Source organism: Cydia splendana, chromosome 7 (assembly GCF_910591565.1).
Source record: "Cydia splendana chromosome 7, ilCydSple1.2, whole genome shotgun sequence".
NCBI classification, from domain to species: Eukaryota; Metazoa; Arthropoda; class Insecta; order Lepidoptera; family Tortricidae; genus Cydia; species Cydia splendana.
In genome coordinates this window covers 19992651-20014604 of record NC_085966.1, presented here as the reverse complement: position 1 = coordinate 20014604, position 21954 = coordinate 19992651, and the positions used below count along the sequence as shown (strand labels likewise).

The 21954-nt window shown below is 38.7% G+C and overlaps 1 protein-coding gene across 2 annotated transcripts in view; it reads left to right on the top strand.

Moving 5' to 3' along the window:
• Positions 1-19502, top strand: part of LOC134792369 (acetylcholine receptor subunit alpha-like) — a 126502-nt gene extending 107000 nt beyond the window's left edge. The window contains exons 8-10 of one of the 2 annotated variants that reach the window (XM_063763650.1): positions 14991-15185; positions 18431-18644; positions 19105-19502. In XM_063763650.1, the coding sequence (XP_063619720.1) occupies positions 14991-15185; positions 18431-18644; positions 19105-19299 (604 nt within the window). In that variant the 3' untranslated portion in view covers positions 19300-19502. The remainder of the gene's footprint in view (positions 1-14990; positions 15186-18430; positions 18645-19104) is intronic. The other variant, XM_063763651.1, reaches the window with a different exon arrangement.
• The last annotated feature ends 2452 nt before the right edge of the window (positions 19503-21954 follow it).

Genomic DNA, 21954 nt, shown 5'->3' with positions numbered 1-21954 from the left:
ACGGCGCCCCTACGGCGCGCCGCAGCAGTTTGTTCTGAAGGATCTGTAGTGATTTGATGTTTGTATTTGAGGCGTGTGCAAAGGCAGTGCAGGCATAGCCGAACACCGGCCTTATGCACGTCTTATATAATGTAAGTTTGTTTTGGGTTGATAAGGTGCTATATTTCCCTATGAGGACATTCAATCTGTTTGCGAAAAAGGCAGCTCTGTTTTTAACTTTTTTGATATGGTGACAAAAATTTAGTCTTCTGTCAAGGTATACCCCAAGGTACCTCGCTATAGGTACCCAGGGTATAGGGGTGTTGTGTAATTTGATACTCCCATGGGCAGATGTTAGTGCCCGATAGTCTGCACGCCTGGAGAAAATTATGCCCTGGCTCTTTTCCGGGTTGACCTCGACCCTCCAGCGTCGGCACCAATCCCCGAGGGCATCGATGGCGGACTGGAGGATCTTGGACAACCTAGAAGGGTGCGGAGACGTGTCGTCCGCAAACAGGGCATAATTTGCACCAGGGATCTTAGGGATATCGTTTATGAAGAGAGTGAAAAGGGTGGGAGCAAGGACAGAGCCTTGTGGAACACCCGCTGTGACTGGATGGGCATCAGAAAGTGTACCCTCGACTCTGTAGCGAAAGGTCCGACAATTAAGATAGTCCCGGATGGTATGGACTATCTGGTTTGGCACTCCAGAAGTGTACAGCTTGTATAACAAGCCGTTGTGCCAAACCTTGTCGAACGCTTTCGCCACGTCTAAGAATATTGCTGCAGTTGGGATAGAGTGTCTGAATGTCGTGAGCCAGTACAGCGAGTGCTCCACGATCCTGTGAATTTGTTGAGGGCATGAGTGTCTGGCTCGAAATCCAAACTGCTCATCTATGATAACGTTTTCCTTGCTTACGTGTTTAATGAGTCTATTGAGCACTATGCGCTCATAAAGTTTGCCCATAGTGCTCAATAGACTAATAGGACGGTAACTAGTGGGGTTAATGGCTGGTTTACCGGGTTTATGGATACCAATGACATTTGCCGCTTTCCACGCGTCCGGAAAGTGACAGTTTGATAACGCTGCATTAAAGATGATTGCTAAGAATGTGATAATTGAGTCAGGTAATAGTTTGTATACTCTGTTAGGAATGGTATCATTTCCTGGTGATTTGCGATTTTTAAGCTTTTTAATTAAGGTCTTGACTTCACTTCCGGACACCTGGTCAACCGGTGGATGCGAGATGGGCTGTTTGGAAAACGTTTCTACCTCATTATTTACGAAATCAATGTGAGCTTGATCGGTTGGCTGCAGACTGGGGGAGCATTGCGCCTCCAGGCTGTTAGCCAGACACTCGGCTTTCTCAGAGTCAAGAAAGGCCGGAGCGCCGGATCCAGGGACAACTAGCGGGGGCATTGACACTACTGTGTCTTTCCGCAGGGATCTCGCCAGGTTCCAGTAAGCCTGGTGACCTGGCGCAATCCCCTTCAGAAAATGACCCCACCTGTCAGCCCTGAACTCGGCAATCTCCTGCCTGACTGACGCCTCCATGTTCTCAAGGTCAGGGACATCTATGTTGCTACAATGTAGGGAGCGCTTATAGTAAATGGCCGTGCCTCCACCCGGGGTGGCGCGGTCCTTGCGAAGTAGATTATAATTGGCTATTTTTGGGCTTCTGATGCTAGGTTTTAAGAGGGTCTCCTGTACCAAAAGGACATCCACTAGGTTGTCCTTGAGGAAACAGGAGACTTCGTCGCGCTGGTTTCGAAGACCATTGGCATTAAAAAATGCCAAACTGAGAGATCTCGGCTTATTTCTGGCTGCGAATGTTAAGCGCGTAAGATCTGATATTACGGAGGAGGTTCGCATGCTCTGACATGATCAAGAGCTGGTCCCCGAGTGAGCCCGCCGCTCTAAACTTTGCAGCCATGTCACAGACCTCGTCTATATCAAAGATACAGGCGAGGTCCATGACAAGGCGCAAGTCGTCGGCTGGGTTTGCTGAAATCCCACAACTGTTTTGCGGCTGTGGGCTAAGTTTAGGGAAGGTCCGGGCCTGTGAAGGCTTTGAGACCTGCGATGGGGGGGGGGACAGCCTTAGGCTGTCCTACGGGCCTTTGCCCTTTAGGCTTATTTACTCTTTTAGAAGAGGATGAGGGGGGGTGAGACTGTACAGGAGCTGGGGCTGCAGCTGCTGCTACAACAGCAGCCGCAGGCTCAGCCTGCGTGGGTTCAGTATGATGACGATGATTTTCGGGAGGTGACAGCGGTGACGGGTTAGCCATGGCCACTTGTGCCTTTGCTTTCCGCACCCCGAGAGAAGGAAATTTGTCCACAGAAGGGACTGGAGGGGACAGTGATTCTACTGATGGTGGTGTAGCGGCATTTGGGGCTGACCTATTCCAAACATTGTTTGAGACATTTTTAGAGGGATTTTTCTGAATAAGCCACGAAACGGCTCTGCCTTATATAGTAAAACACAAGGCCGTTTGGTACCTTCTTCAACTAGTGGGTGTATCATGCAGAGTCAGTAATGTATATTTTTGCCAATCTCGTTAATTATAAGCACGTATGAAAGGAGCACGAATCCTAGACTTATAAATAGGTACAATATTAAGCACGTATGAAAGGAGCATGAATCCTAGACTTATAACTAGATATAAAACATTCCACGCAATTCATTTGACATAATATACGAGCACAAAGTAAAACATGATATACAAAAGTAAAAATAGTAACCTAAACGTGAAGACTAATTTAACACATACATGAACCCTAATAGCTATTTACGACAATAACTTTCCTAAAGATCTGGAAAAAAACAAGCCAAATAGCCAAATAAAATGGAGTAATTTTAGGAAAAAAACATTTTATTTTGATTGTTTCCAAACGATCACAAAATTAGCATTATTATTTATTTTAGATAACTATGAATTCATACTGATGACCTACATACACACATGACGACCGGTCTGGCCTAGTGGGTAGTGACCCTGCCTGTGAAGCCGATTTGAAGTGACATTTCAAACATTCGTCCGCCATATTGTCTTGTTTTGGTAGGTTAGGATTCGAAGGCACAGACCCATCCGGATTCAGCCATAATTGAAAATTTAAAAAGCTAAGGTGTATTCGGTTATTACCGAATGTCGGATAATTGCGAAATTCAGATGAAAATCACCCTTAATTCAATCATAATAAAAGTCTCTTTCGGAATTGTCCGTCAGTTTTCGACATTCGGAATTACCCGAGTAAACCGCCATAGGTAGTACTTTAACTTAAAACAAATGTAAAATGGCGGTCGTTAATTAATCTAAATAAATATTTTTAAACATACCTACACATAAAAAATAATTTATAAACGTCAGTATTTTCAATGTAAAACCCATTTAAAACTACTTAGTTCGTATGATTTAGTGACATAATTAACAATAATTATTAAAATCCATAACTCCCGCGGGAACAATATAGGACTTTGTCCTTCAGTACACCTGCATGAAATAAGATCTTTTTCGAGCAAGTGTGATGAAAAATATTATGATTATAACTCAAAATATTAACGTCACCCATTTCAAAGCCAAGGCCATTTCAAAGCCACTCCGTTGTGCGATCGCATTATGTAATCTGCGGTGTAACACCGGATTATGTTAAAACAACGAGCGAAGCGGACACCGCACTCGCGCACAATAGCGTCCGAGGGTTATTGACGCGTCCTGCATCATTCACAACACTACCCTTTTTATATTGTTCGTGTCTAGTCTAGTATAACTTGAAATCGAGAGCCGTAACAACTGTGGTTATTCAGGGAGCACGATTAGAAGGTGACCCTACACAGACTACGAGTTTGTGAACATTACGCCCACATGTGTCCAATGAAAAGCCTGTAAAGCCTTTAAAAGGTACACGGGATGATTTTTCAATCATTCAGTATTTCGATATTTCGTCGTCTAGTCTACCCACAAAACAAGCCTTATTGAGCTTACTGTGGGTCTAGGTCGATTTGTATAAGACTGTCCTATTAAGTAATATTTAATATTTTATTTTATTTTCATATTGTCACTGGTAGCGGTCGTCACAAATCTGAAATGAGTGTAAATGATTCGTCATTAATTATGAAAGAAAGTGAAAAGTTTTCATCGGCTATGCTCTACTTCTCATTTAATCAGTTTGCCTATCAATTTTGATTGAAGCCTCAGTTTCCGTATAAACTCAGTCGCAGACCAATAACAAGTGTAAATTAATTATAAGTTGGTAAAGGCCGACACAGTTGCCCGCTTATTTCCCGCAGCTCTTAACTTTAATATTAATAAGCTTAAAGTTGGCAAGTAGACATCGTGTCTCTAAGGGGAGTAAACTCAGCCCGAAACTTGGACCGGTGGCGATGAAGCAATTCCGTGAATTTACATCGCTTTTCACTTCCAAACGTTTAATGAGACGGTGCGATTGCACCATGTGCTGTTCAGGGTGACTTGCTAACTTTTAAAATATTACAAAATTAATTTCTAATCTAACCTTTAGCAAATATGTCTGTCTAAGAATTAGAAGACATAGACGGATATTATTATAGTATCGTAATTCTTGTAAGAGTTTTATTAGCTGATGAATATGTAGGTGGAGTCTGTACGGAAAGAGAAGAGTCGTGGATTGTATTGGGCCTCATTTATTTCACGACTCTTCCATTTTCCGCACAGACTCTATTATGTATACGTACTGTAAATCTAATCAAGAAGAAGAAGAAGTAAATCTAGTTAACTCATTAAGGCAAGGGATCGACTGCATTTTTACAATACAGTTTCATTCCTCATTATTACATACAAGAATATATACAATTTCCTTTTTCATTCCACATATACATCTTATATAATTTTTTTGTCTACTTTATCGACGCATAGCATAATTGATGAGTCGGAAAGTGACACAGCCCAATTTTTTATACCATAAAAAATTTACATTTTCCGATGGCTGTTATAATAATATTCCCTTGCCACGAACAAGAAAGCCGTGAGTTCGTAAAATACAATTCAAGAGAGGAAAAATATAGTTTTCAATGAAAAATGCATCTCTAATAAAAAACTTAAGTGTTTTCTCTATCTCATATTCGCATTGCCCATGCAAGGCTATTTGCATTGTGAGGAAACTAAAAGCCATGATTGCGTTTGACTTGGTAAACTTTCGTGGTTATATACATTTTCATACTTTTTGCATACATCATGCGTTATCTTCCTAGCGTTATATGCCTATAGTAACCTGGGTACACATCATACTTATTTTTTATTCGGCATTACCATTAGTCAACTACCTATTTATTTTACACACACTTTTTCAGATCAATGCAGCTTATTGCTTAACACTATATATAACATTCAGCCTACAATTCAACGGCTGACATAAGTTTAGACCTGCAGCTGAACTTGCCTCGTTCAGGTGCCGACAGCGGGCAACTCGAGCCAACAAGTGCCTCGAGCCGCGCCAGGAACTTGCTTTGTGTCCGAAACTACCGCTAGGTACATAACCTCAGTTGCTAGTCACTAGTTTTACAACAGGAAACTAGTAGCTACGTCCTACACTTGTTTGTGATCAATGGTGACATTTAATAAGGCAAGTGCATGTTTCGGGACGTTAAACTTAACAAGTCTCGTCAACGTAAGTCACCTTATCCTCGTAATACCCGGGGCAATATTGGTGCTTTTGAATTTGGAACTTTCTTTTATTTTATATGAGTTCAAAACTCGAATTTAATTTGTACTTGTACGAGTACACGGGGACTTACGAGGTTAGACAAAGCAAGCCGAATAAACTTGTATTCTATACAGGATGGCTAAAAAATAACTGCATTCCCGTTGCCAGGGAGGTTTTGGGATTATACGATGCACAATTGCCCATGTTTTCGTCCAGTGAGACCATTTTTTGAGGTTCTCGCGTTTGTTCAAAAATAATGTTTTTGTTTAAAAATTACTAATATTTAATGCTTATACTAATGTAATTTAATATTATATGGTAATACTCGCAATAACTAAATCCAAATACAAGAAATACCGTTTGTACTGAAAGAAAAAATATTATGTTTTTTTATTTTTTTATTGACGGGTAGGATTACAACATATGTGAAATGTGGGCTATTACTAGGGAAAGCAATAGGGCTCTGCCAATGTACTGACAATTTTGTTTCGAGCCCATGCATGCAGCAGTGCTGTAGGAGAGGACAATATGATTTGGACAACGTTTTTGAAAAGTCCTTTTATTCAGCAATAAAAGTCTCATGCAATTTTATTATACGATCAAAATAAACTACATTAAACATTGCTATTATGGTTCCCATTACTGGGTCATTTTATGTTCATGTGTATAATTTATTAAAATAAACAAAATTTTTGCGTGGAACTAGACGAAATAATTTGCATCGGGGCTCGTACTGAGCAACTTTTCCTAAGGGACCAATCCCGAAATCGCGAAAAAAAATTTGGCTGTTTCATACATTTTGGTTGGTCCATTTTTTATGGGAGGGTAATATTTTTTTCGCGATTTCAGGGTTGGTCCCATGGTAAAAGTTGCTCAGTATAATCCCAAAACCTCTCTGGCAACGGGAATGAAGTTATTTTTTAGCCACCGTGTATAACTTATATTCGACTGAATCAGTTGAATATAACTTGTAGAATATGGTGCACAGGGGGCCTAGCCAAGTTGACAATCGTTCACAGTGAAACGAAAGAAACGCTATCTGTCTCTATCGCACTAATTATGGCAGAGTGATAGAGAGAGCGCTTCATTTCGTTTTTTGCAAACGATTGTCATCTTGGTAAGGCCCCCCGTTATCTGAAATATGCGAGTCGGTAGAAAGGCAAGTAGGAATATCCTACATTTATTCATTGATCCTATATCACCTACGTACATGTTATATTAATTTGAGGCAAAATTCTGATCTACATTCTTTAGAATGCCGCTCCTGAACTGAACGCCTTCTTTCGTATCTACCTTTAGATCGCATACGCTTCGACATAGTGCGAGTGAAACAGAAACGCTTGCGTTTTCCTTTAATCTCATTTGATATTGATCTCGTATATTTTTCTCTTCCACCTCTGTTGAACTCGAAAGCGTGTTACGGCTCAACAAGGTCCCCTGGGACTTACCCAAAACAGTTTTAGTTGCGGTGTGGTTATCCCTTTTCCAAAACATGTCAAATGATAAAAATATTACGCGTGTTATGAAAAGATTCCTGTTTTTTTATAGTAGATTGTACAACAAGGGCATAAAGTGACCTATTTTTACCCGAGGCAATTTTTTGGTCTGAGCGAAGCGAAGACCAAAATAGTAGACGAGGGTAAAAATGGGCATTTATGCCCTTGTTGTACACTCTGCTTTTCACTTCGATTGCGAGGAAAATAATTATATTTTTCACGGCAATTTACACCACGAAATTGTCGTAAAGCGAAAGAATACATAACCAATTCCCGCCAACTAACTTTTTAATTTTTTTTTTTTTTTTCAACATGTGATCAGAGTTTCAGACGCTTGGTTTTCTGCCAAGTCAAACATTTCGGAGCATTTTTGAACGATAATCGACTCCTATTTTATGTGATTTACTAAATTTAATGACAGAAAATACGGATTTCTAATAAATTGTAGCAAAAATAAAATAATATAACAAGTTTTGTCATCTACACAATTTTATTGCTCAGTAAAATTGTGCAATATGTTTTAACTGTTTGGCTGTTGAGACCGATTACCTTAGTCTTAGAAGAAAATTTTACTTTTATGCTCTAGAGCATAAAATGCTATTTTATGTCGTCTACGCACGACATAAAGGTGCACTTTTTGAGCATGAGAAGTGAAAAACATTTTTATATAATGCCAGATAACGCAAAGATAGATAAAGAAAGTGTATAATACGATGATATGTTTTATTAGCATCGTAAATAAATGATAAATAGCCTGTGGCTTTCTGAGCTTATCTCGGTTTATAAGAGCGTATAAAATGTAAGTGGATGTCTTACGTGTTTGCGAATTGCTTATTGATAGGTAGGTAGGTACTTGAAGTCGTTACCGTAAAATAACGGGCTAGCTTATTGCCTAATCTTATTGAAAATAGTGCTAAAGTACCTAAAGTTAGGTTACTTTTTTTTTCTTTGAGATTTAAAGTTGCAACAGTTTAGACGGGTCTGCGTGTTAACTTACGTACTTTCTTGTAGAGCTGTAACTAGAACATAGGTACCTGAATACATAGGGGTAGACGGTGCTACCTACGTCAGACAGAAGAGGCAAATATCTAATTTTGACTCGCTCCGTATGCGTACGTACATACTGATTAAGTTGTAAACTTATCCACTTAAAGCTCGTGTAACAAACTGCAATTTACGCTCACCACACAGCGAAATTTCTAGCTTCACCCGCAACAGTTGTAAACAACTTATTTGATCTTGTACCGTTGGATGATTCAGTGCTCCTCGTAAACAAGAATGTGGTGCTTGTCAGGCGCCGAGACTCTTTAAATATGTAAGGGAATTGTCGCTCCTCACCTGTATCAATAGGTAAATGCTCACTGATCACTCGGTACGGTTCTGTTTCACTTAGTCAAGCTATCAATTACCAGCTCAAGTGGTCTTGCACCGACGCTGTGCGGTTTTAGAACATTACGTACCTAAATGGATTTCCAGATTACTCGGGCAACATGACTTTATTAAGCATCTGCCTCGGAAGAGTTGAAATTACAGCGCCGAGCTACAGCGATTTAATTGAGTTGCGGCAGTAATTCAGGGAAGTTGGAGACATCGGTAAAGTTCGGCGTCTTTTTAAATATGAATGAGATAACGTAAACCACTGTCTGTTAGAAAGAAAGTTTAAAACATTATCGTTTTATAAAGACATTAATGGTTTTTGACTTTATGGGGAAGTATAAATGAAAAAACTTGACTAAAATGACTAAGCATTCATTGTTATACCTACCCTTCAACGCGGATTCTTCATAGGATGAGTTCTTAGACGGAAGATTATAAATTGAAATCAACCCAACACTGCAAGAAGCTTCTATAATGGATATTTCTCCGCTGAAGCGAATACAAAAGCTCATTTCCCGTCCTATTACGACTTGACAAGTAGCCAATAAAAATAACAAATAGAAATGGTGTACAGTTTTATCGACCGTTGTCTATTGGGATTGGTATCGACTAGAGAAAACCAAAGTGCCGTTTCATCCTATCTTGGTTTCGTCTTGTTTTACATATATTCACATCTATACATATAATAAAGCTGAAGACGGTCGAAAGTCTGTACATGGAAGATATTTGAAAAAAAGTTGGCTGGGGATACTTAGAATCGATAACAGAACACGTTCCAAAAGTTTTTAGAATTTTTGTCTGTTTGTCTGTTTATCTGTTTATCTGTTTGTCTGTTTATTTGAACGCGCATCACGTGAAAACGGCTGAACGGATTTTGATGAAAACTTTACTAATCTGTCGAGAAAATCCCCGGCCAGGTAGCCATAACAATCGATTGACTTAAGTTTGCCCCTGAATCTTATGGCGCTACTTAGGAAGGAGGGGCAAACTTTTTTCAAATATGTGCTACCACTATAATAGTCAATAATTGAGTACCCTGGTAAACTAACAGATGGAGCTGAATTTAATACGTTGTGACATGAATAAGCCACCGACGAAAGATTATGCCAAATTAACTCTAAGTTTAGAAGACACGGATATCAACAAAAATAATTGAATAATTATGTTGATTTAATAAATTAATAATATATCGAAAAATGTACGCGCTCGCTTCGCTCGCGTTTTCAATCACTTTCTAAGATATGGCGACTGCAGCAGCATTACTCTGTTGCAACGTTGCTGCTGCAGCACTGTCAATTTTCGTGATAAAATGATGTGACTGACTTCCATACTAAAAGTAAAAATGTACAACTGTCTAACTGCCTATCAAATTGGGTTTTTATATCGAAAAATTTTCGCGCTCGCTTCGCTCGCGTTTTCTATTACTTTCTAAGATATGGCGACTGCAGCAGCATTACTCTGTTGCAACGTTACTGCTGCAGCACTGTCAATTTCCGGATAAAATGATGTGTCTAATTTCCATACTAAAAGTAAAAATGTACAACTGTCTATCAAATTGCGTTTTTATATCAAAAAATTTTCGTGCTCGCTTCGCTCGCATTTTCAATAACTTTCTAAGATATGGCGACTGCAGCAGCATTACTCTGTTGTAACGTTATTGCTGTAGCACTGTCAATTTTCGTGATAAAATGATGTGACTGATTTCCATACTAAAAGTAAAAATGTACAACTGTCTGTCAAATTGCGTTTTTATATCGAAAAATTTTCGCGCACGCTTCGCTCGCGTTTTTAATCACTTTCTAATATATGGCGACTGCAGCAGCATTACTCTGTTGCAACGTTACTGCTGCAGCACTGTCAATTTTCGTGATAAAATTATGTGACTGATTTCCATACTAAAAGTAAAAATGTACAACTGTCTATCAAATTGCGTTTTTATATCGAAAAATTTTCGCGCTCGCTTCGCTCGCATTTTCAATAACTTTCTAAGATATGGCGACTGCAGCAGCATTACTCTGTTGTAACGTTATTGCTGTAGCACTGTCAATTTTCGTGATAAAATGATGTGACTGATTTCCATACTAAAAGTAAAAATGTACAACTGTCTGTCAAATTGCGTTTTTATATCGAAAAATTTTCGCGCACGCTTCGCTCGCGTTTTTAATCACTTTCTAATATATGGCGACTGCAGCAGCATTACTCTGTTGCAACGTTACTGCTGCAGCACTGTCAATTTTCGTGATAAAATTATGTGACTGATTTCCATACTAAAAGTAAAAATGTACAACTGTCTATCAAATTGCGTTTTTATATCGAAAAATTTTCGCGCTCGCTTCGCTCGCGTTTTTAATCACTTTCTAATATATGCCGACTGCAGCAGCATTACTCTGTTGCAACGTTACTGCTGCAGCACTGTCAATTTCCGGATAAAATGATGTGACTGATTTCCATACTAAAAGTAAAAATGTACAACTGTCTATCAAATTGCGTTTTTATATCGAAAAATTTTCGCGCTCGCTTCGCTCGCATTTTCAATAACTTTCTAAGATATGGCGACTGCAGCAGCATTACTCTGTTGCAACGTTATTGCTGTAGCACTGTCAATTTTCGTGATAAAATGATGTGACTGACTTCCATACTAAAAGTAAAAATGTACAACTGTCTGTCAAATTGCGTTTTTATATCGAAAAATTTTCGCGCTCGCTTCGCTCGCGTTTTTATACACTTTCTAATATATGGCGACTGCAGCAGCATTACTCTGTTGCAACGTTACTGCTGCAGCACTGTCAATTTTCGTGATAAAATTATGTGACTGATTTCCATACTAAAAGTAAAAATGTGCAACTGTCTATATATTAATAATATATCGAAAAATGTACGCGCTCGCTTCGCTCGCGTTTCAATAACTTTCTAAGATATGGCGACTGCAGCAGCATTATTCTGTTGCAACGTTGCTGCTGCAGCACTGTCAATTTTCGTGATAAAATTATGTGACTGATTTCCATACTAAAAGTAAAAATGTACAACTGTCTATCAAATTGCGTTTTTATATCGAAAAATTTTCGCGCTCGCTTCGCTCGCGTTTTTAATCACTTTCTAATATATGACGACTGCAGCAGCATTACTCTGTTGCAACGTTACTGCTGCAGCACTGTCAATTTCCGGATAAAATAATGTGACTGATTCCATACTAAAAGTAAAAATGTACAACTGTCTATCAAATTGCGTTTTTATATCGAAAAATTTTCGCGCTCGCTTCGCTCGCATTTTCAATAACTTTCTAAGATATGGCGACTGCAGCAGCATTACTCTGTCGCAACGTTGCTGCTGCAGCACTGTCAATTTTCGTGATAAAATTATGTGACTGATTTCCATACTAAAAGTAAAAATGTACAACTGTCTATCAAATTGCCTATTTATATCCAAAAAATTTCGCGCTCGCTTCGCTCGCGTTTTCGATCACTTTCTAATATATGGCGACTGCAGCAGCATTACTCTGTTGCAACGTTACTGCTGTAGCCCTGTCAATTTTCGTGATATGATATGACTGATTTCCATACTAAAAGTAAAAATGTACAACTGTCTATAAAATTGCGTTTTTATATCGAAAAAATTTCGCGCTTGCTTCGCTCGCGTTTTCAATGACATTCTAAGATGTGATAAAGGTGACATTCGGGTGGCGACTGCAGCAGCATTAGGTACTCTGTTGCAACGTTACTGCTGCGGCACTGTCAATTGTCGTGATAAAATGATGTGATTAATTTCCATTCTCAGCTGTAATGCGGCAATGAACGTCACTCAATTTACCAAAAAAATTCAATGTAATCTTGATGACCCTAGGGAGAGGGGGCACCATGGTCTAGAAATGCTTAGGGCATTAAAATATCTTAATCCGGCACTGGTCGTTTGCGGAGTCAAATGATTTGGGACTCGCATTTTATACTCATTACCATGCATTCCCGAAAACAATCGAATCATTCCCGTAAGTCTCGCAAAGCATTGAGGTTACAAGGGGCACGTGTCTTCCTCAGGAGCCTCAGGAGTCTGAAGAAGACCACGGTGAGTGGCGGTCTAGCCACAGGCAGGCCGCTTCACTTTCGCTCGCGCGCGTATACCTTACGGCTTACTGTATCGTCCGATATATACCTACTACCTACTCTGTCGTTTAAATCACGTGTAAAATTTGAATAAGGGCGAAAAAACTATTGACTTTGGAGTGTAGTTTTATTTAGTGGTACCTAATTGTAAAATATTTTATCTGGACTACAGTCTAGCATATCCATCTGTCAACTTTACCTACTTCAAGTTCCGCCTCCAGGGGAGAGGGAGAGAAATTAGGATTAGAAATTAGCCGCTTACTGACATAGACCGAATTCCACGCGGGCGGAGCCGCGGGCACAGCTAGTAGATAATATATGTACAAAGTGAGACTAAGACCTGATTCCACAGTAAAACTAAATGAACATAGTTTTTTGGAGCTTCGTAATTACCTGTAATTGCAACCTTATATCTTTTAAATAATAAAAATAATAATTGATTATTATCGTCATGTCAGGATTTGATAAAAATACCTATCCCGGATTCATCTAAAAACATTTATTGACGAAAGTATCTTAGGGATCACAATATTCGTATTATTCGTAATATATTTATATGTCGGACAAAAACTCTGTCAGAAAAATGTATCATCAAAGATATTGCTAGAAAGCCAGTAAATATAATGTGCTATATTTATTTATGATTTATGAATAATGTGTCGTGAAAAGGAACGTAAGGGAGCGAGAAATATGACATGTTTTTCAAGACGGCTCGCGTGAACCGCATAAGAATAAAATAAGGATGAAATAGACGTGAAAGTATTATGTGTTTGTCATAAACAGATTTGTATTAGTTTTGTAATGCTGGTGAATATTCAAGAAGAAGTATATGAGTGAATCTTACTACACATAACTCTGCACATACAACATAATTCTGTTAACTGCTATTTTTGTTTTAATATGGATTTTCCAATAACATTCAAGTGTTTCTTTCAAACTACCTATAAAAACATCAAAGGCATATAATAGATGGACAATAGTGGAATAGCAATGTCAATTTACGATTAAGCACTTCGTTAAAGTCGACATCAAGCCAGAACTTACGTAGGTACCTAGTACCTACCTATATACTTATGATGATGCGGTATCAAAATACAAGCTTTTTGACGATATAGATGATATTTTATCATTTTTAACTTGACAGTTAATAAATTATGCTATGAAGTTTTTAAGTAATCAACAGCACCACATTTTGGCATCATCTTCCCAATCATGCGATGTTGTTCCATTCATGGAACGAACGCATAATATCAGTAATTTTATCGAATATTTTTGCGACCTTAAATCACCTTATTGTATATGTATGTTCGTTACATATTCACACACTGTATTTGAATGTTATTCTTTCATATCTTCAGCAGCAAAGAGCGGATAGCATAATAAAAACAATTACCTTCCTCGTTTGTGTGTGCGCTTGACTTGCTTGCTAAAGACGCCGAGTCTATTTAACCATCTAACTACAAAATTGAGCGAAGCAAATTAAAATTACACAAATGTATTCACTTCAAACGTGCCAACATTGTAACACTAGTTTTTGAACAATCAAAGTTTTCAGCCATTACAGCCTCCACGCAAGCACGAGCTTGCCATTCGGTTTTGTTATGTGCAATTATGGAGGTGTTGGCACAGAACCAACGTAGAGAACGCGTAGTTGGCGGTTTTGGTTGCAATGGCGGATGATAAATGATGATAAACACGGGTAAGAGTGAATCAACCAAATATGCCAAAATATATTATGGTATTTTTTTGGCAATCGTTCTTGCCTAACGATTTCATTGCTTTTAAGAACTTTACGTAATAAATAGGGCGGGAACGCTATTCCTATTACGGTACAAGAACAATATGTTGGTCAGGTTCTTGATGTTTTCTTTCACTAGTCAAGCTTTGGTATTGTATAACCCGTAAGTTTACACGCCTTTTAAATGGTATCTTTTATAAGCCAGATGAAGTCTTTGGTTATAAGTTATAAATTATATTATATAATTTTTACGGATCTTGGTGCATAATTATACTTTTTATAACATGCCGGTGGCAAACTACCCATGAACGTTTGCAATTCTAGTAGGCCTAGCGTCCCTCTCTAATAAATATAGTAAGAAAAAGACAGGTAGCCTATCTCGCGGGCGAGATACTGTAGTGGCGTTCCTGTGCCAAGCCTACAGGGATATTGAAAGTGCTTTGACAACCCTTTAAAAACGTACCCAAACTTGAGACAGGTACTAAATACTGGAGATGAGTTAAAATAGTTGTTTGTTTTTGGTAATTTTATTTACTTTGTTTTAAGACATATACCTACTTTAAGTCCTTTAAGACATTGCAGGTTGCATAAAACAAAAATGTTAATAAAATATCGTGTTTCAGGTCGCGGTACACAGCATGCGGCGTGGTCGTGCGGTGTGGCGGCGCCGCGCGACCTCTGTACCCGTACCGGTTAGCAGCCGCAGAAGACGACTGCTGCGCGCCGGGCGCCTGGCCGCCGCCCGCGCCGCACCCGCGCCCGCTCACGCGGACGCCTAGCAAGGAGGACTTAACACACACAACATACTTGAATTCAGGGTGAGTGCACTAAAACGTATTGGACTGGGTAGTAGGGGCAGAAGACAACTGCTGGACCGGCAAACTGAAGGTGACTGTAAAGAAAAACATCTTAAGAAAATCCTTATTTTCTCACGATGTTTTTCTTTACTGAAATGTTAGCGGTAAAAACCAAATAGAAATATCATTTTGTACATAGGTATTCCAAGAAACGCATCCCAAAAATATTTATTTCCGAGAGAAAAGTTGCTGACACCAACTTTCGGCAACAAGATTATTTAAATGAAATAATAGGTAAATAAATACGCGCTAAATATTTGTAACAGTCTCAAGCGTTTGAGAAAAAATGTATTTAGGTCTACAAAAAGTGCTGAAACTACACTGAATTTAGCACACAAAGAGTCTCGACTCGGCAAATATGAGGTCGGGCAAAAGCCACGTGGGCTCGCTTTCAGCGGCCGCTTACCAATATGAATGCTTGCCTAGTTGCCTACCTGTATATGTGAGGGCGGTATGCTGTTTGCCAACCTATTCTGATTTTACACAGGTTCCACGTTTGGGAAAAGGTTGATGCTGTCAGGGATAGATATGTAGGTAACAGGAAATCGAATTAAACATCCCAATTTACACACGGGTACACACATACTACAGCTTCGTTAAGCCTTTACTACATAGGTCTAGCTAGTCAGTATCAATAGTTGCGGATGAGACTACGCGTCAAAAGTATTATCAAATAACTTTACTAATACGGAACCCTAAAAAGGATATTTCGATTACACTTTAGAACGTGAGCTGTAAAAATATTATAGTAATTATTTGTAAAACTAATAGATGGTGGCATATACTTTTAGAGCTTTAATTGTTTTATCCTTAATGTTAACGTACCTCAAACGTGTACTGGGTTTGCTAATGGATGAATATAGCAACAAAGTTAATTTTTTTATTATAATTTGATGAAAAAAGCTCCAAGATTGCAATTGAAACAAAAACCAATTAATTATAAAAGTGACTTTCTGCTGAATTAACTAAATCGCTTTCAAGTAGGTAACTTTTTAATAGCTCTCGAGATTTCACGTTTAATATAACGTTTATTCTTTTATAAATGTTAGTGCATTCCTATATAAACTATGTAGAAGATAGAATTTACTTACCCATATAATATTTTAACCACCCATTACTACCATTTTTTTTTTTTCTAATTTTTTTTTTACTTACTCATATTTTATCGGCGAAAATTTTATCAAATTGTTTGGGAAGTCTTCCAAAGAATTTGTCCCCGAATTAAAATTGTTTTAAGTACCTATTATTCGCAAATGTTTATTTGGCGTAAACTGAGCTTAATATATACTAGAGGATAGTTCTTCCAAATGAAACTATGCGAAATGTGAAATTGGTAAACTTTGTTTAGGCAACTAATAATCGTTCTGCGATAAGTTGGTTGAGAAATAAAATAGTTGAAATGTGTTCGTGGAAATAGTCGTTCAATTTCTCTACTGACAGGCCTATTCGAATTTCGAGATAATCACAAGATCTTGAGACGATTTAGAGATCAACTAGATCTACATTAGATATCGACTAGATGTGACTTGGATATCTAAGTCATAACTTGTCGAAATCGTTCAAGAGGACCTCTAGAATCGCGGAAACGTCAAATTTGACATATCTATCTTACAAATATTTTAAATTATCCGTATCGTAACTTGTTGAAGTCTAGTAGAAATCTAATTCATTTTCCGAATCGAGCCGTTAATCGACTTTAAAAGAGTTAGACCGAGATAAGTCTGCAACGATTTTGATAGCACACGCAGTGCAAGCGTTATTTTAAACATCAAACTTCTATGAAATTATGACGTACCTATAAATAACACTTGTTCTGCGTATGCAGACTTATCTTGCTCTAACTCTATACGAAGTTGACGAGAAGTACAACGAAGTGCATTAATTGTAGTGTGCGCACTGCACAGTTATCTCAAGTGGTCGAGGGTCGAGAACCTTTGTACATATGTTGACCCACTCGTAAGTCTGACCGCTTCCTCCTACAGCAAAAGCTACGTGGACGCGAATAGACTGGCCACCACAGACCACTTCCTAGATGAACTTAGACGACTTAACACGACAACAGACAATTACACATACACATTGGCATTGGCGTTCAAATATGTTTTTACAACTAGAGTGCGAATGGCAATTTTATTAGAGTCCGCGTAAGTCCAAACAGTCGGTACAAATACAAAGTTTGGTACCGATATGAATAGAACAAAGGGAGTGTCTTTGTACACGTCATAATGTTCATAGGTCATTTTAGGGTTCCGTACCCAAAGGGTAAAAACCGTAAAAAAAGACAGGCCTGTGCGCAGCAGTGGGATTATGCTATTTTTTTATCTGTCTATTAGATAATAACATTCCTGTTTTCAGTGTTTAAATTTCCACTGTTGTGTTTCCTGGTTGATTTGATTGTTAAATTTAGCATACATTTGGTATTGCTGCTTCAAACACATACCTGAATAATAAAATGTAGGATTCAAATCAAATATACAGTCAGCAGCAGAAGTTGCTAAGCGGGCGAGGTGTTCAAAATGACCTTGACACGCTCTTATTCTCTTAACAATAAAGTCGCGTCAAGATCATTTTGAACACCTGGCCCGCTTAGAAACTTCTGCTGCTGACTGTACGATTAAATCGTATCGTAGTCTGTGGGTGGTAGTCTAAGCCGGCCACACAGAAAGAGGTCACGACAACTTACGCTGCCGCGGGCTCCCGCGTGTAGTGTTTCGTTGCCAGATAGAGTTACACAAACATTACGTTTATTTTGATGACAAACTACTCTCGTGTTCGTTTCATTTTTTTTTTAGTTTGTTTCTTAGAAAGAATCTAGAAATATAAGCAAGGCACTTTCCACTAACTGCGTTAGGTACATTTTTTTCTGATAATGTTAGGAAGCTGAGTTTTAATTTGACATAAATAAAATTATTTTAAAGCCAAACTATGAATATCATCACATCATCAGACGAAAATTCAGCTTGAGAAGCGTTTTCAGAAGAATTTACAGACTGGCGTTGTTACTATTAATTAGACGCAAATACATGGGAACTTTGTCAGGTTAGCACAAATCTTGCAAAGCAGTTGAACATCGGCATTATTAAAAGATCTCTTACTTGCAAACAATTGTTGCATGTATTGTAATTGGTGTATGTATTATGTATCATGGATTGCAGTGTTTTAACACCAAAATGCAACAGTTAACACCGACCATTTTTCTTACACAGTATGAGTGACAGCAATCGCTTCGGCGGCAGCTGCGTCGTCCACGGCTCAACAGAGGGCGGCGCGCTCAACGGCGGGGTTGAGGAGGAGCTCAGCCCCGTGCCGGACCCGCCTCCCGGGTTCAGCCACTCCTCGTGTCCACCTGAAGTTCACCGCACGTGCTTCTGCGTGCGGTTTATAGCTGAGCACACTAGGATGCTCGAAGACTCCACTAAGGTACATATTTGAGGCTCGTGCCACACCAGCCTCCTGGGTTTAGTCACTCTCCCTATCCGCCTGAAGTCCACCGCACGTGCTTCTGCTTGCTGTTCGCAGCAGATCATACTAGGATGCTTAGTAAGACTCTACTATAGGTACCAACATATTTGATGCTCATATGCTCGAACTGCCACTCACTGCCAGGGTCACCCCTCTTGCCTACCAGAAGTCCACTGTGCGTGCTTCTCGCCGAGCACAAAATCCTTAGCTTTTAGTATGCAGCTTAAAATATCACTGATTCACAAGCAACCTAAAATCGTAAAGCTCAATTAGGACAATGTAAGGATAAAGCAAAGCATGGTGTTAAGTACGTCCATTCAATATGCCACCGATGGCTATTATAACTCTATTTTCTACAAAATATACAGAAAATAGCTTCTCTCAAGCATATTATGTTGAGCGTAACCTATTTGTACAGGTAAAAGAAGACTGGAAGTACGTAGCTATGGTGCTAGACAGACTATTCCTGTGGATCTTCACGCTCGCCGTGCTGGTGGGCACGGCCGGCATCATCCTGCAAGCACCCACGCTGTACGACGACCGAGTGCCCATCGACAAGGCCTTCAACCAGATCGCCACCTCCACACTAGTGCGGTGTCCGCCGCCGGTGTAAATCTTATTTAATAATGACGGTGGCTGATCTCACTGTGGGTTGTGGAATTTACTAATGCCTCGGAAAAAACGCGAGCAAATTCATTAGACGCTGGCAGCGTCGATTGTATTCATTTGTTTTTACTGAGTCGACGCTGTCATCGTGACCGTTTAGCAAAATTGTTCGTAGGGCTTTGGGTAAAGCCCTCAATAAACCTTTTAAGCATTTCTTCACTCTTCAGGGATACATAGATACTGTTTTTTTTTAATTGTCAAGGAACTCGAAGCATTATGATGCTGTGTTAAAACTAAGGTAGGTAACTACGTAATTGGGCTATGTCGATAGTAAAAGCGCCGTTCAGAGCCTCTACCATCAGTTTTGACATTGACATAGCGCTCACGTCTACGTAATTTACTTTCTGAACATCTCGCTTGCACTAATATGCGAGTACGAGCGAGATGCATAGAAAGTAAGTTACGTAGACGTGAGCGTATATGTCAATGTAAAAACTGATGGTAGACGTACTGTTGTTTACCGTTTGAATTTTTGTAACAGGTTCAGGCACAGGCCCAATGCTGTATGCATGAGGAATATGTACCTACTTACTTAAATCGACAACAACGTTTTCGATTGCTAAAAACAGTGCCTAAACTATCTAAAGTAAACCCAGTTAGTAAAGGTCTAATATCGATCGCCGGTCAATTTTAAATGGGATACTCTCTAATAACAGTTTTGCTAAATTGGTTGGTTCAGAGGCTCATAACTAAGCTCGGAGGCTTCAAATTAATCACAGCGAGATTGGCGGCCGTCGCTCAAGACCTAACGCACACCCGTCCCTCCCGCCACGTGTTCTATTCCACGACTCGTATACATATGTCATATGTGTATGTATTAGACTAATTAAGGACCTCTCGTATCTCTTAAGCTCTGCACTATATGTCTGTTATCCTGATTTCCTTTTGTTATTACTGAACCTATGGTTACGGACCCCTGGCTTGACCGCCTCGGTCTTGTTTTGCGATTCACGTGATTTCTCTAAAGTTCAATACAAAAGCATGACAATAATGTGTAGTGAATATTTTGTGCTACGACTGCATTTTTATGTAATATTTTTGTGTATAAATAGTACGATCAATTTGTATTAATATCGAAATGTTTTGGAAATGTATTAACTGATTGTAAGTTGGAGATTGTATTACTATCGAGTCCCGAAATGTACATTTCGGTTCCCCAGTAAAATCTTAAAGAAAAGACGCCATTTTGGAAAAAGTAATGTTGAAGAAAATCTAATATATTACGAGAAAGTACCCGAGACCGCACTTTATATACATGCGTGTAGAACACACTGAAAGTAGTGTAAGATCAGATTATGAAGGGTTGGATGCCGCTCCAAGATTGAGTAGGTAGGTACTTACATTTTGGAAGACGGCGGCTATTTTTCAACGCCCGGAAAAGTTATGACAATATTTATTACGGCGCACAAAGATAGGACCTACTTACAAAACATATAAAATGTACCAAAATATTCGACCTTCATACAATATCAATCGTAGTAACAGGAGTGATGTCAAACAAACGCGAAAACAAATAAATCGGTTAAAAGGTTCGTGCGTGCTCCCTGTATCAAGGGCTTTGTTATCACCCTTATTAATCTTCAGATACCGTTTTGACCGTATTATCAGGATACATAAAGATAAATGTCTAGCTTTAGGGCGAGTTTATCGAATAACAACTAAATCGATAGGTTAACTTTTACGACGAACATGAAAGGGTACGGACAACGGCTTTTCGAAACCCTTAGCAGTTTTTCTTACACACGGTACCTTTGTTACGTGTTACCAGTCACGTAGATTTTCGGAGTTGTGGTATTGAGTTAATTTTCGTACAGTCAGCAGCAGAAGTTGCTAAGCGGGTGAGGTGTTCAAAATTACCTTGACGCGCTCTTATTCCCTTAACAATAAAGTCGCGTCAAGATCATTTTGAATACCACGCCCGCTTAGCAAACATTGCTGCTGACTGTATTAATGAATGTTTAGTGCAATGACGTAACGGTGATTTTATTTGTAGCAATGTTATCGATAACTAAAGTAATAAACTTAAGTAATAAAAACGAAACACCACCAAATAAATATTGTCTGTGTTCAATAAAATCGTGTAGCTATAGCACCCGACTAGCCAGTACATTAATACACTTAGACACGCTTCATCTCAACGTATACGGATTCTCCTATTCGCACCTCGCTTATTCTGGTAAGATTGAATTAAGACCGTTTGTTTTGTACCACACATTCCTAATTGTTAGCAAATAAGTAGACATCGAATCAAAATAGACTAGGAAAACTAAGCAATTATCATAAGTATAATTATACCTACTTCTATCTTGATGAATTAATTCTACTATCGAATAGCTATATCCTTCAAACTTCTAAGCAATTTCTTACATTTGTCGTAGAATAGAACATGTACATAAACGTAAAGATATCGATTTTATTATTTATAAGAAAAATGAAATATTTGATCAATATGCCGCCATGTACTAAAGAAAGGTATGAGATTATATTTGAATTTTATTTAGATATATATATCAGTCAAGTATTTACATTGAAATGTTATGATTATACAATGAAATGCAGAACCACAACAAGTAATAACGATGTATTTATTTCAAAAAAATAT